This window comes from Cololabis saira, chromosome 3, assembly GCF_033807715.1.
Source record: "Cololabis saira isolate AMF1-May2022 chromosome 3, fColSai1.1, whole genome shotgun sequence".
NCBI lineage: Eukaryota > Metazoa > Chordata > Actinopteri > Beloniformes > Belonidae > Cololabis > Cololabis saira.
In genome coordinates, this window is record NC_084589.1 from 22,783,007 (window position 1) to 22,807,458 (window position 24,452).

The 24,452-nt window shown below is 40.7% G+C and overlaps 2 protein-coding genes across 3 annotated transcripts in view; both read left to right on the forward strand.

Annotated features, from left to right (window-relative positions):
- nphs1 (NPHS1 adhesion molecule, nephrin) overlaps positions 1-12,990 on the forward strand; it is a 48,113-nt gene extending 35,123 nt beyond the window's left edge. The window contains exons 15-28 of the mRNA XM_061717927.1: positions 2-142; positions 818-958; positions 2,863-2,984; positions 3,580-3,739; positions 3,874-4,030; positions 5,114-5,265; positions 7,345-7,456; positions 7,538-7,719; positions 7,836-7,880; positions 8,837-8,888; positions 9,220-9,352; positions 10,289-10,367; positions 11,186-11,343; positions 11,469-12,990. Of these exons, the coding sequence (XP_061573911.1) occupies positions 2-142; positions 818-958; positions 2,863-2,984; positions 3,580-3,739; positions 3,874-4,030; positions 5,114-5,265; positions 7,345-7,456; positions 7,538-7,719; positions 7,836-7,880; positions 8,837-8,888; positions 9,220-9,352; positions 10,289-10,367; positions 11,186-11,343; positions 11,469-11,558 (1,724 nt within the window). The 3' untranslated portion in view covers positions 11,559-12,990. The remainder of the gene's footprint in view (position 1; positions 143-817; positions 959-2,862; positions 2,985-3,579; positions 3,740-3,873; positions 4,031-5,113; positions 5,266-7,344; positions 7,457-7,537; positions 7,720-7,835; positions 7,881-8,836; positions 8,889-9,219; positions 9,353-10,288; positions 10,368-11,185; positions 11,344-11,468) is intronic.
- Positions 12,991-16,428: 3,438 nt separating this feature from the next.
- fxyd5 (FXYD domain containing ion transport regulator 5) lies at positions 16,429-23,396 on the forward strand. 2 transcript variants are annotated; one of them, XM_061716602.1, is made up of 10 exons: positions 16,435-16,580; positions 17,643-17,682; positions 19,720-19,803; positions 20,534-20,668; positions 20,752-20,802; positions 21,413-21,469; positions 21,877-21,906; positions 21,992-22,066; positions 22,161-22,206; positions 22,919-23,394. In XM_061716602.1, exons 1-10 carry the CDS (start codon positions 16,524-16,526, stop codon positions 22,941-22,943), a joined length of 600 nt encoding a protein of 199 aa, XP_061572586.1. In that variant the 5' UTR covers positions 16,435-16,523; the 3' UTR covers positions 22,944-23,394. The 2 variants fall into 2 exon arrangements, with proteins under 2 accessions (XP_061572587.1, XP_061572586.1); XM_061716603.1 differs by lacking the exon at positions 21,413-21,469 and having other exon boundaries at positions 16,429-16,580; positions 22,919-23,396.
- The last annotated feature ends 1,056 nt before the right edge of the window (positions 23,397-24,452 follow it).

A 24,452-nucleotide genomic window follows, 5' to 3' on the forward strand; every position in this document is an offset into this window, starting at 1 on the left:
GACCCCCCAGAATTCCGCCCTGAGCAGCCCACAGAGGTCCAGGTGGTGGAGGATGACACAGCAACCATCCAGCTGCTGGTCTCAGCTAACCCAGAGGAGCTGTCCTGCTTCTGGCGGGACCCCAAGCACATGCTGGTCAAAGGTGATCCAGGGCTGTGTGATGGCTCTATAAACCAGGTCCTAGTTTAGCTGAGCCAGCAAGTCAGCACTCAGCTCTGCCATTCAGGGTCTGAATAAAACATGGCAGGTTAGCCAGCATGGGACCCTGCCAAATGTGATTCTCATTACAGCTGTAATGTATGCAGTCTAAATGAGGATTGCTGTCTGCCTGAATACAACACAACGGCTCTAAACCTGGCTTCTCCTCCAGGTCGGTGCCATCAGAGCCCCGCCGCACCCACACCATTTTTCTGTTAACTCCGCTAGCTCAGTTATGCAAACCACATAACATAACTGTATTTTTAGACGGAGAAAACCCTCGACTTGCAATCTGGGTGCTGCTGAACATAAAGTGTCTGTCATGCAGCCTATTGTTGGGTTGATGTGGGAATCCAGCCAGACCGATCAATAATGCAAGATTAGATGTCACTTGGAGACCAGTGGCCAGAGGACATGCAGTTGATGAGCATGTAATGAATACTTAATTTACAACTGGTTTGCATGTGTGTGTGTGTGTGTGTGTGTGTGTGTGTGTGTGTGTGTGTGTGTGTGTGTGTGTGTGTGTGTGTGTGTGTGTGTGTGTGTGTGTGTGTGTGTGTGTGTGTGTGTGTGTGTGTGTGTGTGTGTGTGTGTCTCTCTCTCTGTGTGTTTTGTACAGAGGAAGATCTGCACTGCCGGCAGTTGGATGACCACTCTCTGGAGATTAGGAATGTCACAAGGAAACACGCAGGAGTTTACACTGTCAAGTGTGAAAATGATGAAGGTGTCAACCAAACATCTATCATGCTGGATGTTCGTTGTAAGAGCCTGCACACCGACAGTGGATGAGTAGATCCACACACACTCTGAGGAGCTACTCTTGAGAGCTGGCTAATAGTTAATAAGGATTATTAAAAGTACCACAGAGTACTTGAGGAGGGGAAAACATGACAGCAGAGAAAAACAGGTGCTATACGAGTGGTAGGGAGACCCAACACAGAAATGCTTCTTGTGTTATAACAATTGCCTGCAACATATTCTTGTTTATTTTTATTTTCTTTAGCCTTAATATGGCAGATTTACAGGCAGAGGTGGACAGAGTACTCGACCCCAGTACTTGAGTAAGAGTACAAATATACTGGTCAAAATTTACTCCGTTACAAGTAAAAGTAGCTCAGTCAAAATATTACTCGAGTAAGAGTAGAAAAGTACTTGCTTTTAAAGGTACTTAAATATCCAAAAGTAAATGCTTTTAAATTTACTTTAAGTAAAAGTATGGTAAGAGTAAGAGTAAATTTCTTATTTTCCACATCAGTAAATTACTATATTTTTTCTAAATTAATTGTTGCGACTCTGTCTTGACAAACGCAGGCTACTTTGGCGGTATCGTTTTGAGGAGGCTTGACGTATTTCCGCTTTACGTACATCCCAGTGGAGAGCGTGCACTGTGATAGGTCTCCTCCTTTGACAAAAACAGCTTGTGTCCAATAGGATTTTAGGGAAGAAGAAAAAAGAGCAGACCTGAAAGTAACAAGTACTTTTCAGCCTTCCTAGAAATTTACTTGAGTGAAAGTAAAAATATTTGTCTTGGAAATGTATTCAAGTAAGAGTAAAAAGTACCAAAGAAATCTAATACTCAAGTAAAGTACAAATCCTCTGGATATGTACTTAAGTACAGTACTCAAGTAAATTTACTCCGTTACTGTCCACCACTGTTTACAGGTATACCTGGAGGCCCAGTGAATCACAAGTCACCTACACCGTTGAACCCGAATATATTGCTCATAACAGTCTAGTTTGTGCATTGAATTTCTATCAGTCGGCTACTAACTGCGTGATTTTGAATTTCTCTAAAGCCGGAGAGTATCAGACGAAAACATTGACTTTCAGCTCTCCGCCGCCGAACCTTCTTTCGGCCTCCACGCAAAGCTGTCCACTTCCCCTGCTGCCTCAGGCCCTGCCTCAAGCTCCAGGCCCTCTGCCTCAATACTGATGATTTAATAATGCGAGTGCTGAAAATGTAGGTCTGCCTGATTCACCAAAGCCCATGGTACATGCCTAATGGATTCTGCCATCCCGAACTGACTGGGCTTGACAGTTGTAGATATTCATTATGTATGGAGGATTGTAGCAGCTTTCATGTGTGGCAGTGTACGCCACTTAACAATGTCGGTCTTGGTTAGGGGACCAACATGAGTGGATTTTACTAACCCAGAGGTCTGTGTCTTGCTACTGTTTCCAGCCACTGTTCTTCAGCAGTGAACATAGGTTCAGACAAGTAGGCACTAATGGCCTTACGGTTGTATGTACATGGCACCCGCGGGAAGTATAAAAAGCTTGCGAGGCAGGCGGAGACCGAGGAAAAAATAAAAAGAAGAAGTGGAGCACCGCTGAGTGGGAGGAGAGATAGACTGATGAGAGAGAAGAAACAAAGGAGGGCAAATTGGTCACTGTACCATAATCAGAATGTAGATGTGTTCTCATTAAAGGGCTTCATGGGTCATATGACCACTTTTCAATTTGGTTGCAGAAGTGTCTCTGCTCTAACATATAGAGGCGTTAATAGCATTGTATTCCAAGCTGAGAGACTGATTTCAATGGGGTTATGAACACTGTGAAAGGCAAACAAGTGCAAGAGCAATTACAGCAATACTTTTTAATGGATGGCTTGTCTCACGCTGACATTAGTTCTGACATAGCTTCATCTTCTGAACTTATTCTCAGACTCTCCCAGTGTTAGAGCAGAGAAACCCTCAGTGTTTGTTAACCTGGGTGGAACGGCGGACCTGATATGTGTGGCAGATGCCAACCCCATTATATCTGACATGTTCTCTTGGAAGTGGCTGGTGAGAGCTATACACACACACACACACAAACACACACACACAAATACACACAACTAGTCATTGCCTATATTATATTTCCTTCATCTGGCTTCCTTTCTATTATTTTCTCTGTTCTTATCGTTCATCATTGGCCTTTGCAAATGCACACATGCCATATTTCACTGGCTCTAACTATCCGTCCACCCCACCTCTCCCTGCTTCACACTCAGCCCAAATCCAGAGAAATAGCTTTCATTACTGCTGCGTGACTAAAGGGCACATTCATCAATGTGGCGTGGTCTCAGTATCTACTGATGCTTTCTGCGGTCTAGCCCACCCCCTGGCAGTAGAGAGCATTATGCTTTCTACCTGCATGGCCGCTACTTTTTCCTTTTCTCGTGGCTTTACAGCCTTTGGCATTATCCTTCTCTGTCTCTTACAACTCGTGCCACTGAATGCCCTTCCCCATGCAGACCTCAGCCCTCACCATCTTTCTACCCGTCTCGCTCTCAACTAAGCAAAAGCAGGTAGAAAGTCGTCCCACAGGAGGAGGGGAGCGGGCGTTGAGCGATGGCGGTTGTCTTCTGCTCATTTCCCCTCACTCTGTCTTCCACAGGGAGAGGAGGAGGTGGAGATGGGAGAGGAGAGCCAGGAAGACGAATCAAGCCTTCTGACCATCCTTGATGTGACTCGTGCCCATGCTGGTCTTTACCAGTGCACGGCCAATAATGGCATGGGACTCCCTGCCAGTGTGGATGTGAAGCTTGTAGTGCAGTGTGAGTTTTCGGCTGTTATTTTCAGCGTCAGAAACTAAATATTCATAAGACTTGTTTAACTTATTCGTGAGGACACCCACACTTTTTTTTCATTTCTGCATGATTTATCTCCGTGTCCATCTGCTCTTTTGCAGTCCAGCCACAGCTTCAGAAGGGAGCCCAGTGGAGGAAGGTAGCGAGCAGAGGGGATGGCACCGCCACAGCTGAGCTGGTGTGTCAGGCAGAGGGCGTTCCTCGCGTGGACTTCTCCTGGGAAAAAAATGGCAGACTCATGGATTTGGAAAACCCCAGGTCAAAAAGAAGCAGTTTACCTTTATGTGTATTAACAAATTCCACTCCAGTTTCAGCGTTATGTATTGACAAATCCTCGCGATTGACCAATCGGTTAAGTTTCCTCCCCTGTAGTTACTGTTGCTCCCTGGGACCCTCCAGCTGCCCCATTTACAGTTTATCTGATGTAAACTCATGACGCTAGGGGCAAATAACATTAGCCAATTTCAGCGTGAATTTTAGCGTAACTGTAGTTAATACTGTAAGCGCCATGTATAGCTTATAATTTACTTTATAGTTAACTCTTTTATTGCATAATATGCCTTGTTGTTCACAGAGAAGGAATATATTTCAGTTTAAGTTTTGAGAGTTATTATTTTATAGTTTAGTGATTAAGACCTAAATTTCACTACTGATATTTGTTTTGCCTTAACGGTTTCGGTAGTTTGGGCCAGTGGGGCTTCCGTAGCAGCTGATAGTGTGTTTTTATGTCAGTTAAAAAGAATAAACGAGTGACGGTGGAGCAACACAGCGTTTTACCATTCTGTTGGCGGTTCTGTTGACGTACTCAACGCGTAAAAAATCTCCTGTCGTCATTACCATTCATGAAGTGAGTAAGATGTTTGGTTAAAAGAAGAAAGAGTCTAAAGTCTAAAGATAGTCACTACAAATACCTTTAGGTGAGTTTTAGCAGAGTCAGAAGCATTACTCTGATTTACCTTACAATAAACACAGACATGCTTGTTGATCTTCTGGATGTTGAGTTGGCAGCTTAATCTTAAGTAGCCATTAAGCTGTTTTGTTTGGATTTAAGAAATGAAATTCCTATTTTAAATTCCCATATTCCTTCCTATATTCTTCTCTGGAGCTGAAATATTAGAGCTCCAGTCCCCATTCAGCTCAACAGCCATGGTTTTTTTTTGCATTTGAAGGCTGGATTTTTATCGTTAGGTCACTTAGGTTAGGTTCCAATATAAGTATGATTATTTTTTTTAAGAAAAAAATAAATATACACTATCTTTGTTTCATTTTAATACTTCCCTCATGCTTACTGTATTTATCCTTTTTCCAATTTGTGCGTGTGTGTGTGTGCTTGTGCCGCAGGTATGAACACGATATAGTGAGGGAGGGCTCCTTCCACATCAGCACACTGCGAGTAGTAAACGTGAGCGCAGGTCTGGACTATGCTATCTTCAGCTGCACCGCTCACAACTCACTCGGGGAGGACAAGTTAGACATCCAGCTCGTCAGCACAAGTACTGTCTCTGCATATATTTCCATTCTTAAGTATGGGTGTGTGTCTTGAGGTGACAGTGGTTCTCTCTACAGCAGCCTGTCTTGTGGTGTCCTGCAAAAACCTGGTATCCCTAAAATATCCAGTTTTCACGAGATAATAAGAACAATCAGCCAGTTGCTCTGTTGCTGTGTTGATTATCTGGCCACCACAAACTACTTGTGGTTTTGTTGCTTTTATCAACACACCAGATAAGCTGATAAAAGACTGATAAGAAATAGAAGAAAAAAATAAAAGCCCAGAGTCAGAAGACTGCACCAAAGGTAAACGATAAGTGTGTAAGTGGTCATTCATCAACCTAGGTGTGTATGTTTGCCAGATCTGCAGTTTCTTTTGATCTATTTTTGCCCTCTAGTGGACAAATCTCCCCCAATAAGTGCATTAAATAAATGGCAAAAGATCAAAGTCAGTTTTTATGGCATTCAGCATGTAGGGATTATTCATATCACATACTTGGCAATAGAGCACTAATTTTTCCTTTGGTTCTAATTTGGCAGCATTTCAAAATAACTGAGTTTGTTCTGCCATGTCCAAAGGCAGTACGAGCTTCTTTTTTTTTCTGAAATATTGCACTAGTTTGGGAGAACCAGATTTAAATCCTGGATTTAGCACACTGTAGATAGTAGTTGCTCCTGAGAGTCAGTCCTTTAAGAGAACTTTTTTCCGCTGCTCTATCTCTACCTTATCGTCTAGCCTGTGGCACAACTTTACTTCTTCCTCAGATAATACCGCTCTGATACGCTTTACTGTCCTGGCATACTTAGACTTTTCTTCCTTCGAGCTACCAATGTATCCGCGCCCCACCACTATAATCGACCACGTCCAGCTCTCAGCAAATGCCAGCAACCATCAGTGGACACATTTAATAATTACTATAAAACCCATAAAATACAATCCAATCATAAAATACAATCCAATATTGGCCCTGTTTTTTCCCTCATCTTTTTACGGAGCAGTGAAAATTCTGAATTAATCTGACACAGTGATAATACATTTTAAATGCTTCCTTATCATTTTGGAGCCCGAAAGGGACAGGTTTTTTTCTCTCTCCCCCTCTTAGAATGGTGCCTTTTGGATTTCAGAAAGACAAGATCCATATAGAGCTGACCTCTTTGCCCTGAAATCTTATGAGCTGAGCTGATAGTATGGGGATTATTTACTTTGCAACTGGACTGCTGCCAGGAGCCATACATGAGTGGAGCATCTGCTTCTTATGTTGCTACTCAACTTTCTCTCCTCAGCTACCTCTCCCCATGCCCCCCAAACCTCCATCCTTTTTTTTTTTTACGCTCCAGATGCAAAACAGTCTAATTTCCCTCCCCTACCCTAACAGAAGTAGTGCTTTGTGTCAGATTGAGGCTCTGGACAGCATCCTCTGTTCTCAGAACTGACACTGAAGTCATCAAGAGGCAATCTTTCATTGCATTCGTATGGATACATATTTGGCACGCCAGGCTCTCTGCTCATACAGCAATCAGCCAAAGCCCCCAAACAAACAAGTATAAGAAGAAATCCTGATTATAAAGAAATCCACATCATCAGTAAGATGACATGTTGATGATATTGGTGCATATTAAAATATGAAATATGAAATCTGATCATTATATACTAAAAAAAAAGCCCATCAACAAATCATCACACATTTTTCTCTGAGGTTAACATTTATTACATGTCCAAAATTAAATGTTACAAAATAATTCTACTTTCAAACACAACTATGTCGTAAAAGTGATGATACCTATCTTTTTTTCTTCCTCATCTCTTTACACCAAGGAACATCTGCACCGCTCTGACATTTACAACCATTTAGTATATTTTAACAGCTCCATAGTCAAGAGGGAAGTGAAGACAGAGCACAGCCCTATCGACTGCAGGGCTGCATCAGCTCCTGCATTTATAATCACTAAACTACATAATGGCACACATCTGCATTTTTTAGCAGCTAAATCTTTTTTAAGATATCTCCCTGTTGAGTGAATGTGTTCAAATCTCATATAATGCTTTTCCTTTTCCGACCTATCTTGTCTTCTTTCACTCTCAGATCATCCAGACCCTCCGTCGTCGTTTGGCCAAGTCAGCGTCACCCATGACAGCGTCACTCTGGAGTGGATCCCTGGCTTTGATGGTGGTTTGCGACAGAGATTTCGTATAAGGTGGAAAGCCTATAAAAGAGTTGAGGATGGCACACTTTCATAATAAAAGAGTAGCTCTTGACATTGCTTTTTGGTTGACAGATATCACTGGCGCCAGTCTGCCAGCTCCCTGTATGTGGATGTTGTTCCCTCAGATGCAGCAAACTTCACTGTGACTGGTCTGCAGCCTGACACCACCTACAGCTTCTCCATCAATGCTCTCAATGCAATAGGAGAGAGTGGCTATGCTGACGACAATGCAGTACTAACCATCACCACCAAGGGTCAGTTTGGTGTAACCTTAGCTCTACAGTAAGAGATCTGATCAGGGCAAGCGTCAAACTGCCTTTAATACATTGTATTTGAATGTATTTCTGTTTTTCTTTATCTTCCTCCATAGAGAGGCCAGAAATAGAAGAGGTCCCATTAGATAAAGACTCTGATGGTGAGTCTTTTACCACATCTCTGGAAAAAGTCTCTGAAAAAGAAAGTTGGAAATTGCAGTTTGCAGAGATGTTAGCCTCCTTCGGCTAAATTGTGTTAATGTATGCACCTCCAAGGCTGTAGTAATGGTAGCAGTTTCTCATGGCACCAAGTTTCCAAGCATGAAGACAATGAGAAACTCATTATTTGAACAAATTTCCACATTTCTCTCTCTTTAACCAGTCTGCACTGAGATGATGTTTTTAATGTATTGCAAACTAGGTGGAACTGGACCGCCGGCCTATTTGACTGTAATCTTCCTTGTTGTATTCGGAGCCTTGCTTGTGTTGAACTTGCTGGGCTGCTACTTGGGACTGCAGTGGAAAAAGAGGAGAGATCAGACAAGTAACCATGATTATCTTTTCATTTATGGATGTGAACGTGCTCTCTCCATCACTTTCGGTCTTTATAATGTTCCGGTTTCCCAACAGAACACTAATGAGATTACTTTGAACCATGAAGTAATCGTCAGCTCAGCACCTCATTTCTACATGTCTCTCTTTCTGTTCCTCTCTCCTGTCTCTTCTGCTTTTGCTCATCCTCTTAGCCTCTACATTTCCCCAGAATTAACCGCTCAAAGCTGTCACTTCCCAGTTGCATCTATATCTTTTATCTCATTAGCTAGCTTTGTGTCCTTCCTCCATGTCTCCTTTTGTCTGTTTGTATTTATTTTTCAGCCTCACTGTCAAGGTCTCCCTCTCAATCTTTATTGCATTTTATTTTTTTCTACCTCTTAAGCAATGTTTCTTTTTGTACATAATACTTCTTTCACAGCTCGCAAGGCTTTCATTCAGCACAGTCTCCAGTCTTTTTGAGTTCTCTGATATTTTTCTGTGCTTCTTTATTTTTAATTTTTTTCAGTCTCCTCTATGAGTTATAATTTTCTAAGCCTCTTTCCACTTGTTTGCGTACCCTCAGCTGGGGCAGGAGAGGGCAGCGTGGTGGACCGGCAGAAGAATGAAGAGGATGGGTGAGTCAAGGCTTAGATGAGTTGAAGTAATAAAGATACACAGAGAAAAAAATCCATGTTAGCAAGTCTAAGGTCTCATTCATGGATATTCCAGTAATAAAACAGCCATGCTGCCCAATAAAAAAGAAAAGACAAAGTCAATGTTTATGCAAGTTAGAGTCATCAACGTCCAGGAAATAATCCAGGAAACACATAATAGATTAGTATCAACAGCTAAGTGAATGCAGGAAACAAGTTCCAGCGAGTGCATTGCATCTCTCTTAATTCACGCTGGACACTAATTATGAGCAGAATTCCAGCGTAGCTGATAACACATCCTTCCTCCACGCAGGTCAAGTCAATCAACTGTAAGAAACTCCAATAAGTATGAGAGCAGAGAAAAGATCAACACTACGGCCCAGCGCACGCTCCTCATCGATTCTGGATCTGAAACGGACAGCAACGTCTACGAGAGCTATGCAGCGGTAAAAAATTGTGGGGAGGGGGGGGTGCAGAAAAGGGCAGCTAAAAATATGCAGAAATGTTGAGATGGTTGAGCAAACAGATGACTGGAGGAGAGGGGTTAGTCGACGGTGAGGTTATCTGACAGAGGAGGAAGTGGAGAATTCAGTTATAACGAGGAAAATGGATAGATAAACTAATGAAACCTTCAGCTGTGCGTGGAAATGGAGCATAGATCAATACTTCACAATTAGCATTCAAAATGCACATTGATCTAGGAGAAATTATCATTTTGTACTTTTAAAAAGGCCAACAAGGATTTGAACCTTGAAGAAAAACTGTTTAGGGATGTAAAAGAAAACAGATAACGCTGTGCTGTCAGAAGAGAATCAATCCACAAACACGGGTGGAGGCGAGTCTCACCTCACCCTAATTTAACTAGAAATATTTACCTCAAGTGGTATGTGGTGTTGACTTGAAATTGTTTTTGATTTGGCCAGATTGTGAGATGTCCTGTCCACAAATATCAATATACCGCAACAATGTAGTATTGAAAAGCACAGCATTTGATTCTTTAAACAATCCCCCTCTTACTTTAGATATGCCAGACACATCCCTGTGATTCACCCTTACCCAGACTCTATCTCTTCTTTTTGTTTGGAGTTGAAGTTAAAACTGCAGACAGGAATTGTGTTTACCTCTGCTGTTCGGGGAAGGTGGCAGGAAGCCATAGCAGGATTTCTGAGATAAATGAAATAAGGCAAGCCCGTCTTATCGGGATGGTTTCTTCCTGCTAATGACTGATGGGAAAATATTTTAAATGAACCAACTCTACAAGGATTCACAGCACTCCCCTTCTGTGCTAACAACACATGGAAACATATGGAATTGCCATTTGGAGGAAGTTGCATGATGTAAAACCTGATCAGATGCTCTCTCTTCTGGTTTACTACTCTCAGGAGGAATCCCATCGTCATTATCCCGCTGGTGACTTCAAGTCTTCTCTCAGTCCCCTCCCTGAGGAAAGACGGGGCCTTGGTGAGACACAAATATACACTAACTCGGGGGCAACAGTCCCACATATCCCACATATGAGCCAATAAGGGCCAACTAAGACAGTTTAGTGAGGGATTACACACCAATGGACTTTTTATCAATGCAGGATTAATTAAACTTAAAGATATTATTGAGTTACAGACTTTATTGGTTATGTTCAAGGCAAAAAGCAGAATATTGCCTGAAAATATTCAACGTTTTTTTGTGTTTAGTTCAGAAGATAAGAACCATAGGAGGAAATTTGATTTTAAACATCCGTTTGCACGCACCACTTTAAAACAAATGTGTATTTCAGTATGTGGTGTAAAATTATGGAACTCCTTAACAACTGATTTAAAAGATTGTAAAAATATTCACCAGTTCAAGAAATTGTATAAAGACCACACAATTAGACAATATGAATTTAACGGGTAAAATATATTTTGTTGTTTTGGTTTTTATATTGTTGGTGAGTTAGTGTGTATGTTTTCTTATTTTTTTGTTTTGTTTTTTCATTATTTCTTTTTTTTTGGTATTATATAAGTAGTGATTGTTGAACAGACGGACAGACCATCTTCATATGAATTGTTTTATTTTTTTTGAGAAAGGGGCTTGGTATATAAGGCTTTCTTCTTCTTGCCCCTTTTCCATCATGGAATGGAACATATGAACTATTTCCATGATATGGAATAAATAAAAAATGAAATGAAATTATTCATATAATTGTGATATTGATATTTTCTTCCATTAGAGATTACCAGAAGATTGAATCATCCACATATACTGTATGTTTTGATCATGTGTTCCATGTGCTTTTCAAGATGTCCTTCACCTCCCTATGAACCATATTTATGAAGATGTAAGGGATGAGAGGGTGTACCAGGACACTGGGCGCTCCTCTCTCCCTTTCCCTCCAGTTTTGTTTGACCCCCGATCGCCTCAACAAAAGAGTGACTGGAGCTCACCGATCTACCCTCAGGTCTGTAAAAACTAAAAATAATATCAAGCCCTCAGGTCATAGCACGATTCTGACGAACACACACGATTAACTGTAGCTTCATCGTGAACTTAAAGATGATCTGTGTGCAATCTGCCTCTTGACAGGGCGTCGTGAGAGCGGGGCATCACATGGATGTGCAGCGACCGCAGAGGGATTATGATCTACCCTTTGAACTGCGAGGAGAGTTGGTCTAGAGTGGGAGGATAAGGTCAAACAAAGGCCTTTTTGACTCAGCAGTCTAGTAACTATGTACAGGATTGCAGAGCTAATATTTAGTACTATTTTGTTCCATGTCAGTTAAATTTAATAGTCTAATTGAAACGACACCGAAAAGAGCTGAATGTAGTGTTTTTACATTTCATTGTGTATTCTCTGATAATTCTATTATTATTTCATTATTTTTAAAGGAGTCAGTTGACTTAATATATAACTCAGTTTTAAAAAGCAAACTTGAATAGAAGCATGAAAGACTGGCTGAGTGAACCGAAGGAAAGGATTGTGAAAGTCCTGGTAACCTCACGCAGCCAGGAAAGTCAGAATCAATATTAGCTTTTATCTCTCAGTTCAGTTCTTTATATAATATTTTAAGGTTTATTTCCTTCTTTCTCTGAGATCTCCCCGACTTCGGAGCCAAGTCATGGTTGCTCTGCACAGCCAACTCTAAAACCCCCGCCAGTACACCCCCGCTGGCCTGCAGGTAGACATGAATTAGTTGGATAGACACAAAACAGGAATGACATGTGTGTGGTTGCCACTGAAGCAGAAGCAACACATGCTCACAGGGGCATCCGAGCATAAATCATCCTTTTGACCCATCTGACATCAACATTTCCCCACATGTATCCAGATGAGAACCTGATGACAGGGCCCTACTCCCCCACCCCCTCAATCCTCCCTTCTATTACAAAAGTGTTCAGCTCTCCCGGCCGGTCGGAGGGAATCCCTGAAGTGGCATCATGTTGAGTGGTATTTAGCGTCCTTATGACTTCAGGAGGGGAAAACCATATCTAGGTCCTGGCTTTAATCCTGTTTTCTCTCTGGAGTAAAAGTTCAGCTCTAAACATCCGTGAGGATTTTTCTGGGGGGAGGAGGGTTGGAGAGGGCGGGCAGAGAGAGAGGGAGTGACTGAGACCAGAAGCGCATCGGCTCAGCTGTGCCGCGTGTTACACAACCGTCTTTCTTCTCTACTTCAAACAGAAGCATTTAAAAGAAGTCCTTGACTGCACAGGCTATGATAACTCTTAATCGTCTTTATTGAGAGAAGTTCAAAAGAAATTACAAGGAAATTAGGAAATGGGAAAACAAAAGTAAGTGAATTTCATGTTAAAATAAAAAAAATAAAAAGTTATTTAAAAAAAAAAAAAAAAACTTTCTGAGACTAAAGGCTGAAATATGCTTCTGCGTCACACCAACGCAGAGCACACGCCGCAGCCGTGACGCCGTGCTGAACCCTTCGGACTTCTCCGTCTCTCCATTTGGTCGCGGTGCAGTACCCCCCGCGGCCACTAGTTAGCGATCTTTTTCTGAATGGTTTATCCGACTTTTTCCGGTCACAGTAAATCAAAGAGATAAGGACAACTATTGTGCAAAAAACAAAAACAAAAAAAATCACATATAAACGAAGAAAAGAGCCCTGGAAGTTCACTACTGATTCAAACCGGAAACCGGAAATGCTTCGCTTTCAAACGAACCAATCACAGCCCTCTCTGTCTGCGTGTGGACGGCGTCTCCTCGACGCGTAGTTACAATTTTCAGGAGGTGCACGTCAGTGACGGCGCAGGTGACGGCGTGTCCTCTGCGTCGATCCAAACCACACGCCGTAGGCACGGCGTCATTTTGACGCAGAAGCATAATTCAGCCTTAAATTTTGCATCACTGATCTCAAAGTCAGTGGCATGGGCTATCTTCCATCTCCCAAGTGGAACACACAAAGCAGGAATACGCCAGCACATTACAGACTGCAAATAGTTCAGCCATATCACGCAGATCTAAAGTCTTTGTTTTTCACTAAAACAATGGCTATATTTTGCTTTAGAGGATGTATTGTAATTCCCCTAAAAAACTGTGGTGCACAAATTCTATTGAAATCGTTACCTACAGAATGCAAAATTATATTTTAATTCGTCACAGCTACAAAATTCAGGCTTGTCAGTGAGGCCTGACTGCCTGCAGATAAATAGGGCTGTTTCACTGAGCTGTGCTCCCCTCAGTAAGGCCTGCTATTCTCCATCATGAGCTGTCAAGGTATGTTTGTTTCATTACTGAACAATTGTTTAAGTTCCTGTCTAACTGACTGCTGTTTTCATACCAAAGCCTGTTCATAATGCATCATTTCAGCTCAGGCAGCAATGGTAATCTGCTAAACTAAAGGCTTGACAGCTCAGTACTGCACGTCAACTTCTATTTTTCCTCATTGCCTCATGAACATTTTGATTTGTTGGAGACTCTCGAGGTAGCGCAAACAGACAAACAGTAAGAGTTCACAATTTAGTCAAAAGAAAAATAAATAAGAGCTATAATTACCTCTTCTCCAGGAAAGTTTCAACATCCTTCTGTATGATAAAATACCACCACTTTAAATCCCCATAACTTTAACAGGTCGTCTACCTGTGGGAAACAAATACAAATGAAACTCCAATACGTGCAAATGTTGCTCGTATTACCCAGATTTTTCACATTGAACCAAAAAAAAAAACAAAGTTTCACAAATTACACAACAGGATTTTACTGGAAGTTGTTCTGACTCAAGCTGCGGTTCTGCTCTCCAGTTGAGTGTAATCTGGATGTAATTGACCCTGCACAATGAATAAAAGAGTCACGCTGATCAAATACAATGGTCATAATGAAAGACTACCAAGTTGTCAAAACACTATGAATTATTGAGTTTGTTCATGTTTGAACTGGGAACATACTGGCTGTTACATACGACGGCATTGTTCCTGACCAGATCACGCTGCAGCAGCTTGCATGACAGAAAAGGGCTAATGAGTGATAAGTGTTAAAAAACAAAACAACATGTGGTTTCATTGGAAGGTTTCACTATTAGACCACTTTCCTACTATTTGCACTTGTCCAGTCTTTGTCAAACTGTTACACTCTTTTATTTGATATTGCATGTTGTGCACTTAAATATGACTCAGAATAACAAAATGTGCCTGGTATTTCTTTCTGGTGGCAACATTGATGAAGGAGGAGGAGGATTTTCTAATATTTGATTTCATTTATTGCCATTGAATCTCTTTTAAACATGGGTTCTATGTCTTTTTTTAATTTAAACACATTTCAAATGACACAGTTTCTGTTTATCTAAAAATATGGAGTAACATAAAGTGTTGAACTGTGTAAGGGTTTGGGTCCAGGGGAGACCAACTGGTGTAGTCTTGAAAGCTCAATGTTTTTCATATTAATGCTAAATAAAGGATTGAAGCTGCTTACCAGTTCGGAGCCACAGTAGCTGGATTATTTGTTTCATGATCTGCCAAATACTCCAGGGTGTACAAGCAGGTCCGTTTCACAGCGGGACTCTTATTAAGCAACCCGCTGAGTGGTGAAATGAGGAAGGATTTCTTAAAAAAGACTTTGGATGTTGCTCCAAAACCTGGGAGCATTGTTCACCATTACTGGTGCCCTCACAGATGTGCAGGTCACACATCCCAGTAACAAGACTGAGGTGTCCACAACTTTTGAACTGCAAGGAAAGAATTAAAGAAATTAATTTGACCATCAAACGTCATCACAACCTCATAAGTTGTGCGCAAACATTTCTCTGCATCTCCACAGTTTTGTTACTGTCAGGTTTTAAACAGAGATCCGAAAAAAAGGAAAAGAGGAGGCAGAATTAAACATAAAGTGCATTTGTTTAACAAAATATGCTGCCAAAGCAGGATTATAAGTAACTCCAGGAAACACAAACAAGATGAAAGTCAACACAAGGGGACGGGAACACAGGAAGCGCGACAGAAATACAGCAAAGTGCTGGCAAGGAAAAGAGGAAAGACATGAGATTAACACACAGATAAAGTGAGGATACGCAGGTGTGGACCAGAGAAGAGATCAATAAAGGTCACTCAGTTGGCAAGGGGAACTTTGCCAAAGTGAAGCTGGCGCAGACCATTCTTCCAGGCTCGGTAAAACACCTTAGAAGGTAAACAGGAAATCAGGCAAAACGGGAGTCCAAAAGCAAAGGAGCACCAATAAACCCAAACTCAAGCCAAATCAAGATCCCAAGACCACGACAGCTGCACGTTCACACTAAGAACATTATTCTGAAATCATTGAACTATTTGCCCACATGGTCTTTCACAAAGTGTTGAACTGTTCCCAGTGTTTACTCCTGCCTCTTACTGACCTGCGGCCCATTAACCTCCTCCTTGTTCCACACGTTATTCTTTTTCCTTCTTCTTTCATCAAGTTTTTCTACACTTTTGTAGCCTCGGCTACCTTTTAATTGAAATGTCTTTTTGGGAAACTCAGCTGTATTATAAATCTAAATACGGTACGCTGTATTAATGCAAATACTTAAAAGCACGTGAATGTTGACACGCTGATTCAAAAACACCCCCAGTGCTGTGGACAAAGACAGCAATTCATCTGTTTGTCTGAACAAATTGCAGGCTTTGTCTGCTGTGACAGTTTGGGTTTGTGCTTCTCAACTGGAGAACGCTGTCGAGTCACAGTCAGAACCTCCTCTCCGTAGCCTTGAGAAAGTATTTGAAAAATATATAAAAATGTAATGAATAAAGACACCGACTTGGCCTCGGTGTAAAACGGTTCATTCACGTTTGTAAGTCAGCAGCGTCGATCCCGGGGACTGATGGACCAGTGAAAAGAAAAGCATGTGTAAACATGGAGAAGGATGGTAAATTTGACAGGTTGCCCAGAAAAAATAAAATAAAATGGAGGCCTCTGCGGATGAAAGACAGGTGGAAATGCACACAGAGATCATTAGCAGAAGTGAAAAACTGAAGAAAAAAAAGAACGAACAGACGAGGGCAATGTCATGAGAAAGAATGGGTGGGAGAGAGAGGCAGAGAGAGAAAGACTGAAACACAGTTCAAACAATTGGATGAGGAAGTTGTAGTGGCGAGCGCAAGGGTGTGGTTAGTTGACAGTTTCCCCATCAGCTTTTCAAAACTGGCAGAAAGAGGAAAGCGCAGTGGATGCCGAGCTTCTGCAGACATCTGGCAGCACCAGCATCATACAGGATGGATACAAAGGTAAGCATAATAATCTGATTGAACACGTAAATGTCCAAAGGCTGAGGGCTGTTTGGGTGAAGTCGACTAAAAGGAGATTGATGGAAGATGGCAAACAAATGGAAGACCGAATGAGAGTCCTGCATGTGATAAACAGTGGGGCGAGTCAGAGTAGGAGCAGGGAAAAAGGCCTGCAGTGCCCTGGGGACCCGGGCCACGTCTTGACATATGCTCTGGAGTGAAATGAAGATTGGCACGAGCTGCTAATCTGAGCTGTCAAAGCTCATGACGTCCACGGACGCTCACCTGTCACACCGCTGCCAGCCGGGAGGATGAGCTGCTGCCAGGATAGGTCAAAGATCGTGTAGTCAAACCAGGTCCCCGATCTAGACTTCCAATCCGTTACCCTGTCCACATCTGCTGCACCTGCTCATCAGTTGCTGTTCTCTGTAGTGCTGTAAAATCACACAAAACTGGACTCTTTTTTTCTGTTTTCAATTCAAGCTACAGGCAATATTTTGAGGGGGAGGAAGAAGTCTGTTCTGCCACTGATCCGGGTACTGCTAATTGTCTCCATTATGTAAAAAAGTATTTTGACACATGTTCCAATGCCACTTTTTAATCGGTGACAGCTTTTAAATGTGTTGTTATTGCATCTACACTGCTGCAAAAGACATATGTGGGAGGACTGCAGACACAATATGTGGCCTTAATAACTCATTTCTGATGGGTAAAAACAAGTTTCTTATATATTAAGTTTCAATACCAGAACTGCTTTTCTGTCTTGCGTGAGAAGTGTGGTGATGACGGCGATGCCTCGTGGTAAAGGCGGAAGGAGAAGTGGCCGTGTGACGTTAACCCCTCTGAGCACATCTTCCTGTCTGGTGTATTTCTAGTGTACAAAGTGTTCCAGGCTCACTATCTCAATCATCTGAGTCATTAACGTTTACTGTACATTGTATTCATGTCCTGGCCAAACCGTGCAAAGAAGTCTTAAATTAGTTTTTAAAGCCACCCTACTTATTCTGAATCTGTGTTGCACTTCCTTTACTTATAATGAGTTTTTTTTCCTTATTTTTTCAGATTTCTATGTCCTTTCTGTTCCTTGTAGTCATATTTAAAGGTGAGTACCCAAAGAAATGCCCATGAGTACTAAATTTGCTCAGTGTGTGGTCATATATGAGCAGAATTTGAAATGTGAACATATAACGAGTGCTGAACAACTGAACTCATCTGCATCACACATCAGTCTGGCAGATTATTAGATGAGATGTGATGCTTCGCAGTTCCACAAACACCGTTTTTCACAGTTTCCAGTCACTCCTCTAAGCACATGGATTATAAGATATTAGACAATTATAAGTCTACTATTTTTATCCTGTTGGTTTCTTAATAAAACCCGGGATAGCAGCTCAAAACCCAGCTATGAGTAATATGAGACATTTGGAAATAATTTTTTTTACACTGAATATATATGTATCTATTTAGATGGATAAAGAGCATTTGAAAATCCTGAAAATACCTTATAAACTTTGGTTAGTGCCCCAAACACTACTTTTAAGGTTTAGAAAAACAAGTGATAACACACTGGAAGTAAAAGCAAGCTGTCGTTTTACAACCTAAATGTAGCCTCCGATATCTGGAGTTTCTTTTATAACTTCTGTCTTTTAAAAGAGGAAGAGTGCTTTTATCTATTGAAATGATCGCATGTTACTACAAGCTCCAAGTTCCTTTAAGTTTGCGAGTTTAGCGATGTGTTGAGTTCTTTCAATCACATCTTTCACTGTGAACGCTTCACGTCAGAGGTGTTACATACTTGGGCTGCAGATAGATGGGCTATACTTATTGTAAGAGCTTTTTCTTTCCTGCTTGGAAATAAAAAGCTCTGCAAATGTGGATAATGGAAAATAAAGCACACCCTGTATTTGCAAAGAAATTTGCATATCAGAAATATTAAAATATGGTCTGGTCTTTGCCAGATATTTTCAACCGCAGATGAAAAACAGTATTACACTGTTGTTGTGTTTGGTGTTTGGTTTCCCGTAAACATAGCACTCAGTATTATGGCCAAACCGCAAGCTTTTTACTGTGTACTTTTCAAATAAGACATATAGTGCAGTCTTTTCCAATTTAAAAATCTCACAAACATCAGTGTTTAACATGTTGAGTAAAGGCCTGTTGATTCTGAGAGGTAGTTTCTGTTGTCGCCTATCCACACCTCCGGACAGGCAACAGTCTTCAACATAATCTTTCTCTGTGTAAAATAATGGACTCCAAGTTATTTATAACACTGTATCACTGCCTTTGGGATTAGGCTTGCTTAAATAAATAATGTAGTTAAATAATAAAGTGTAATGTATCATGTTGTTGTTCGTCTGATATTATATTTACCTTACACATGTCTGGGGGACCAGACGATTTGTCATCAGCTCAAGTGCACTAAAGAACAATATAGCAATGTTGTTTCACTGTTTTCACAGACAGGGTACAATACATATTATTAATAAAAGGAACACATAGCCAAAAATGAGGATTTATATATTTAGAGGAAAATTAAATATTCACTTGTATGATTATGTAATTTTAATAATTCTAGATGTGCCCTGCAATAGATCAATAGAATTAGAAAAAGCTACAGCTGTTTGCAAGCAGATGCTAAATTTCCAATCATATTGTAGTTACACGACGCATATAATGTTATTTGTATGAAACATACAAATAAAAGTCAGCTATAACACACCGCACTGCAGTCAAGTCTACTCACAGGTTCATTAAAGTACTTCAAATCACAACTTAAGCCCAACAAAGTTGAGTTTTTGTGGAGCTTCGGCACTAATTGGAAGGTGCCGAGTGAGTAAACAGACAATGGCCTTTCTGTCCTCACGTCTCACTCAACAATCCGGCTCTGTTGTAGCCAGAGGTTGTCTCACAGCCCCACTCACAGCAACACTACTGTGACATACTCGCTGCATCTGCAGGCCTCTCTCATCTGCATGACCAAACACATTCTGAAGTCTGGCCTCTGCCAGGAATACATGGCAGCATTGTTAGAACAACTCATACACACAAACAACAAGGTGCTTTGTTCATCATGCAAATAGCAATGTTTCATCTGGCTTGTTTTTTTTTGTTTGTTTTTTTCCTCTTCTCTTTTCTTCAGTGTCGTGGGCCGAGGATCCCACAACCACAGATCAAATGATGTCTGTGAGTTCCAGTACGGCACATACTGGTTCCGTTTCTGCTGGTAAAGCTCGTCCAATGCTGCATCTTTCTGTCTGTCCATACTGTATATGTCTCTCTATCTATCTATCTATCTATCTATCTATCTATCTATCTATCTATCTATCTATCTATCTATCTATCTATCTATCTATCTATCTATCTATCTATCTATCTATCTATCTATCTATCTATCTATCTATCTATCTATCTATCTATCTACCGTATTTTCTGGACTATAAGCCACACCTGCATATAAGCCGCATCCGCTCTATTTAAAAAAAAAAGATATGCAAGCCACAGAGGTTTATGTTGTTAGATTAGATATTTACTACACCTACAGAAGGATTTTGAACTGTAAATGATGTACATGTATGTACGTAAATAGATCCTTTCCTAACAGTGTATTTTAACACGGCAGCAGCTTTGCTGATTAAAACGGGACAGAACCAAGAGAAAATAACGGTATTTATTTATCTGTTTGAAATCTGCTTCTACCTACTTCTATCTGCTAAAGAAGAAGCAGCGTATACTTCTTTGCAGTTATTTTGCAATAAGTCCGGTTAGAGTGCCCCGAGCCGTGGAAGAAAAATCCACAGAATAGCCGCACCTTTGTATAAGCTGCATGGTTGAAAACCTATGAAAAAAGTAGCGGCTTATAGTCCAGAAAATACGGTATCTATCTATCGATGATTTTGTGTTAAGAAAACCACGCATTTTCCACTTCCATGTTATTCAGTTGCTCTATGTGACAGGAGGAAGACTGGAAGCTGGAACTACCGGAGGGGCTAACGCTACCTCCAATAAGGTCGTCACTGAAAATGTCACTAAGCAGGACACAAATAACCGCACTTCAGTCCACCCCACCGTGTCAGGAACAAAGACAACAGGTAGATCGGTGTGTCATTTGTGCCATACACACCAAACCAAACTTCAGATAAATCTAATTTAAATGATTTTTGTTCCTTCTCAGCTCTCACTAAGAACATGACGGAGTCACAGACAAAGCCCACATCGACTTCAGGTAACGATCCCCACCTGTATGTCTCATGTGCTTGAACACCGAGTGGGTGCTGTCTTTGAATTTGGTCTGCAGACAAATCATTACCTCCCTCACTAGACTATAACACATGCCCAGACCAGTGAGAAAAAGCCCATGGCTCTCTTTCCCATCAAAAATGCAGAAGCCTGAAATAAGGTAACTAGCAAGTGTTTAACGTCATGCCCTTGCCGGGAAATGTAAAAGAGGGTGTTTTTTTCTTGGGTTTACAGTGTGAAAGGAAAGAATGAACGAGAGGGTTATGAATGCTGACATGCTTTAAAAAGCTTCAATTTCCCCTGAGAGTCATTTCATTGAAACATTCAGACATTTAAATAGAAAGGAAGTCAGACATCTGAACGCATCTCAAGCGTATTGAGGAGTAACAATCCAAGAATCCTTTAAACAAAGGTTTCGATGGATGAAATGATGCTTTTAAATAATAAACCTACCGGTATGTCTTGTAATTGTTACACCTCATGAATATTAACTGGAAAAGAAAAAAGATGCTAAAAATGTTGTTTCTTTTTAACTCAAATAATAACATTGTTTGGTTGTTGTTTTTTTTTTTTGTTTTTTTTTGCACCATCAACAGTGAGATCCACAACAAAGACAACCAGCAAAAACAAGGCCCATATAGTTGTTCCCTGGGGTAACTAAAACTTTTTCCTTCTCCACAGATATTTAAATGCCACAGGCATTACTGTTTTATTGTTATCTTAGAGACACTGACAGTATCACAATTCCCTGTCCTCCAAAATAGAAAAAAAAAGAAAAAGAGTGGTAGAACAGAGCGCCTCACTTCTCCTCTCGCCAACAGATTAATGCTTGATTGTACCTTATGCAAAAGGAGATAAGATATTTGCGTCCTCATGTTGTTCTGGCTTGCCATAGATAAGGTTTTGATACGGCATCAACTGTGTGTCAGCCGAGCCGGGAGATTTGTCACACTATCTCTGACAGCTGTTCCCCAGTGATCTGCTCTTTTCTTGTTCCTGTAGATGCCTCCTCTGTTTAACAGTCAAACTTAAGTCAATACTTTTCTCTCTACTTTTATAGACCCCAAGTGGGACAAGGATTTCACCTATGGTAAGAAGCCTGTTTCACTGTGTTTCTAAGTGTTGTTACTCATAGTGTGTGATTCATTTTTTTGACTTGTGTGTCACGTGTCCAGATTATACATCCCTGAGATATGCTGGCCTGATCATCGCTGCGGTGCTTTTCGTCATGGGGATAATGGTTATTAGCTGTAAGTTTGTGTAAAACTGAAAGCCGTATGATGTTTTATAATCTCTTGTGACATTCACCCGGGATTCTCACCCTTTTGTTATCTCTGACTGCAGGTGGCAAGGTCTGTCGGCTGCCCAGGTGCCACAAAAGATCATCAAAGTCAGTATTTTTTACAGCCAAAGCTTTTGTTTAGCCAGCGCTAATCTCAATAAGACAAATCAATTTAGATGATGATACAAAGTAATTCTAGAATAACAGATTTGTTTAAAAAATGCTTGGCAATCAGGCCCAAATCAGGCGTTGTGGTGGACGAGCCAAGCTATGAAGTGGCAGCTCACGCTGATGAGACGAGGAGGAGGTGGTTTGTGTGAAAGTCAGACTAGGTTGTGAATGTAAGAAGCAAGTTTTAAGATAATGGATTTGAGTAATGAACAAGAGTGTTTGACTAGGCTGAGGATGAAAAAGGAAAAACCCTCACACCAGGATATAAGGGCAGATGTGAGGTTACACAGCTTCCTTATTGGATCTATTTCAACAACAATCTAGACAACTCACTACTCTTAGGCTCAGGCAAGTGAGACAACAACTTGTCCAAATTGCAGAGCAACTCAGAATTCTTCAATCGGCCGTATAACAAACTGTCATCCGGTTCCGGCACCCCGTCTCCTTGATGCGTCACAGACACTGGACTGATAAGGAGAGCAGGACGCACCCCATCCCCATCAGCCTGACCAAAATCTGCATCGCGCTTGCAATATATTTGTTCTGTAAAACTGTAACATGCTTACAGTACAAGGAAGCACTTTTGTTTAGCTCTTATTTATTTTCATAAAAGCCCAATGGCTTCTGAAATTGTGGTTTATTTTTCTAGGTCGTATCGGGTGGTCCATGGATGAGACTCGTATACAGCGATGGATCCAAAAAGCTGCCAAGAACAGACTAGTCCATCAGGAGGAAAAGCACGCAAAAACCTGGCAGGATGTCGTTTGACAGACTCATGTGCTTTTTTGGTAAATGTCTTTGAAAAAAGAACTGAATAAATATGGAAAACATGATGCAACCTGACAATAGGAGAACAGCGCAACCATCAATCGTTTCAGTCCTGTAACCTGTTCTCAAATTGAAGAGTATACTAAAAAGTCTTGTCTTGGCAAATTATGACAAAGTGATTCATGTTTTAATTCAACCATGAACAAGAATGATCATAATGACCTTTGTATTTTGCTGTAGGCAGTGTCTCATTTTGGACTGTCGTTGAAGGCTATGAGGAATAACTCCACATCTCATTTTTTTGACAGCCTCTGACATTTTTCACTGTCATCATTATAACAAATAAAAAAATAAAATAATTTTAAAAAAAAAAAAGTAATTTCCTGCACAATCTTTGCACTCTCAATCTAAACAAAAACAGATGTTTAGCAAGAACGTCTAAGCCTCTTAGTGGCTCCATGCTTGTGAGTAAAGCCCCAGATTATACGGCAACCACTGGCACATTATCTTTGCATCCATATGGCACCCAAATTATGCAAACAACAGGCTGAAAGAAACTAAGAACCTTTTATAAACACATTTAATCTTGAAATAAACACTGAGTTCAACATTGCTATACAATATACAGCACTTTCACTGCTGTGATTGCCACCAGAACAAAATAAGGTGACTGCAGCTGTGCAAACAGAGCCAATCTGTGAGTCACTCACTGCAACCGCTTTTTTTTGTAATACATCAAATCCATTATATGCAAATTATGAGAAACCCTTGTCAATGTCATGAAAATACTTTTTTTTTTTTTTACTATTTCTTGCTCAAAGGTAAAATTAAAATACAAATATTTTACATAAAAGGTTTTGAGTAATAACTGACTGCCACCCATTTCAGACATTATACTTTAAGTTACAGTATATGTAAAATAACAAAACATGTTCTCTTTAGTCAACAGAAACAATGAAAATAAATGCAGATCTCACTAAATATAAATACATATAATTAATAAAAGCAAGAATATGCCTTTAGCCCCACATGGAAATAAACGGTATATCTTCCACGTATCTTTCCAATCAAAAAACATTCAATAGCTACACGTGTTGCATTTACAGTGGTAGTAAAGAGTAGTGTCACAACAGAGAGGCTTTCCAAGAGGGAGGAATAAAGTCACTTAGTCACAAGTTTAGAGCTGGGCAGACCAAATACGTGGCGGCTTTCTGCACGTTTCTATTCCAGTTTATGTCTTTGAAAATGCACTTAAAGAGACTCAGAGCTCATCAAACAAAAAAAATCTGAATTGGCAAATTTTAATATAGATCTCACAGATAATGAAATAAAATCTTTGGTGATGCAATTTTTGAAGGTTTGTCCTCTCCTTAAATAGTGACACATACAAATTCACAGATTCTTGTTTACTTGGC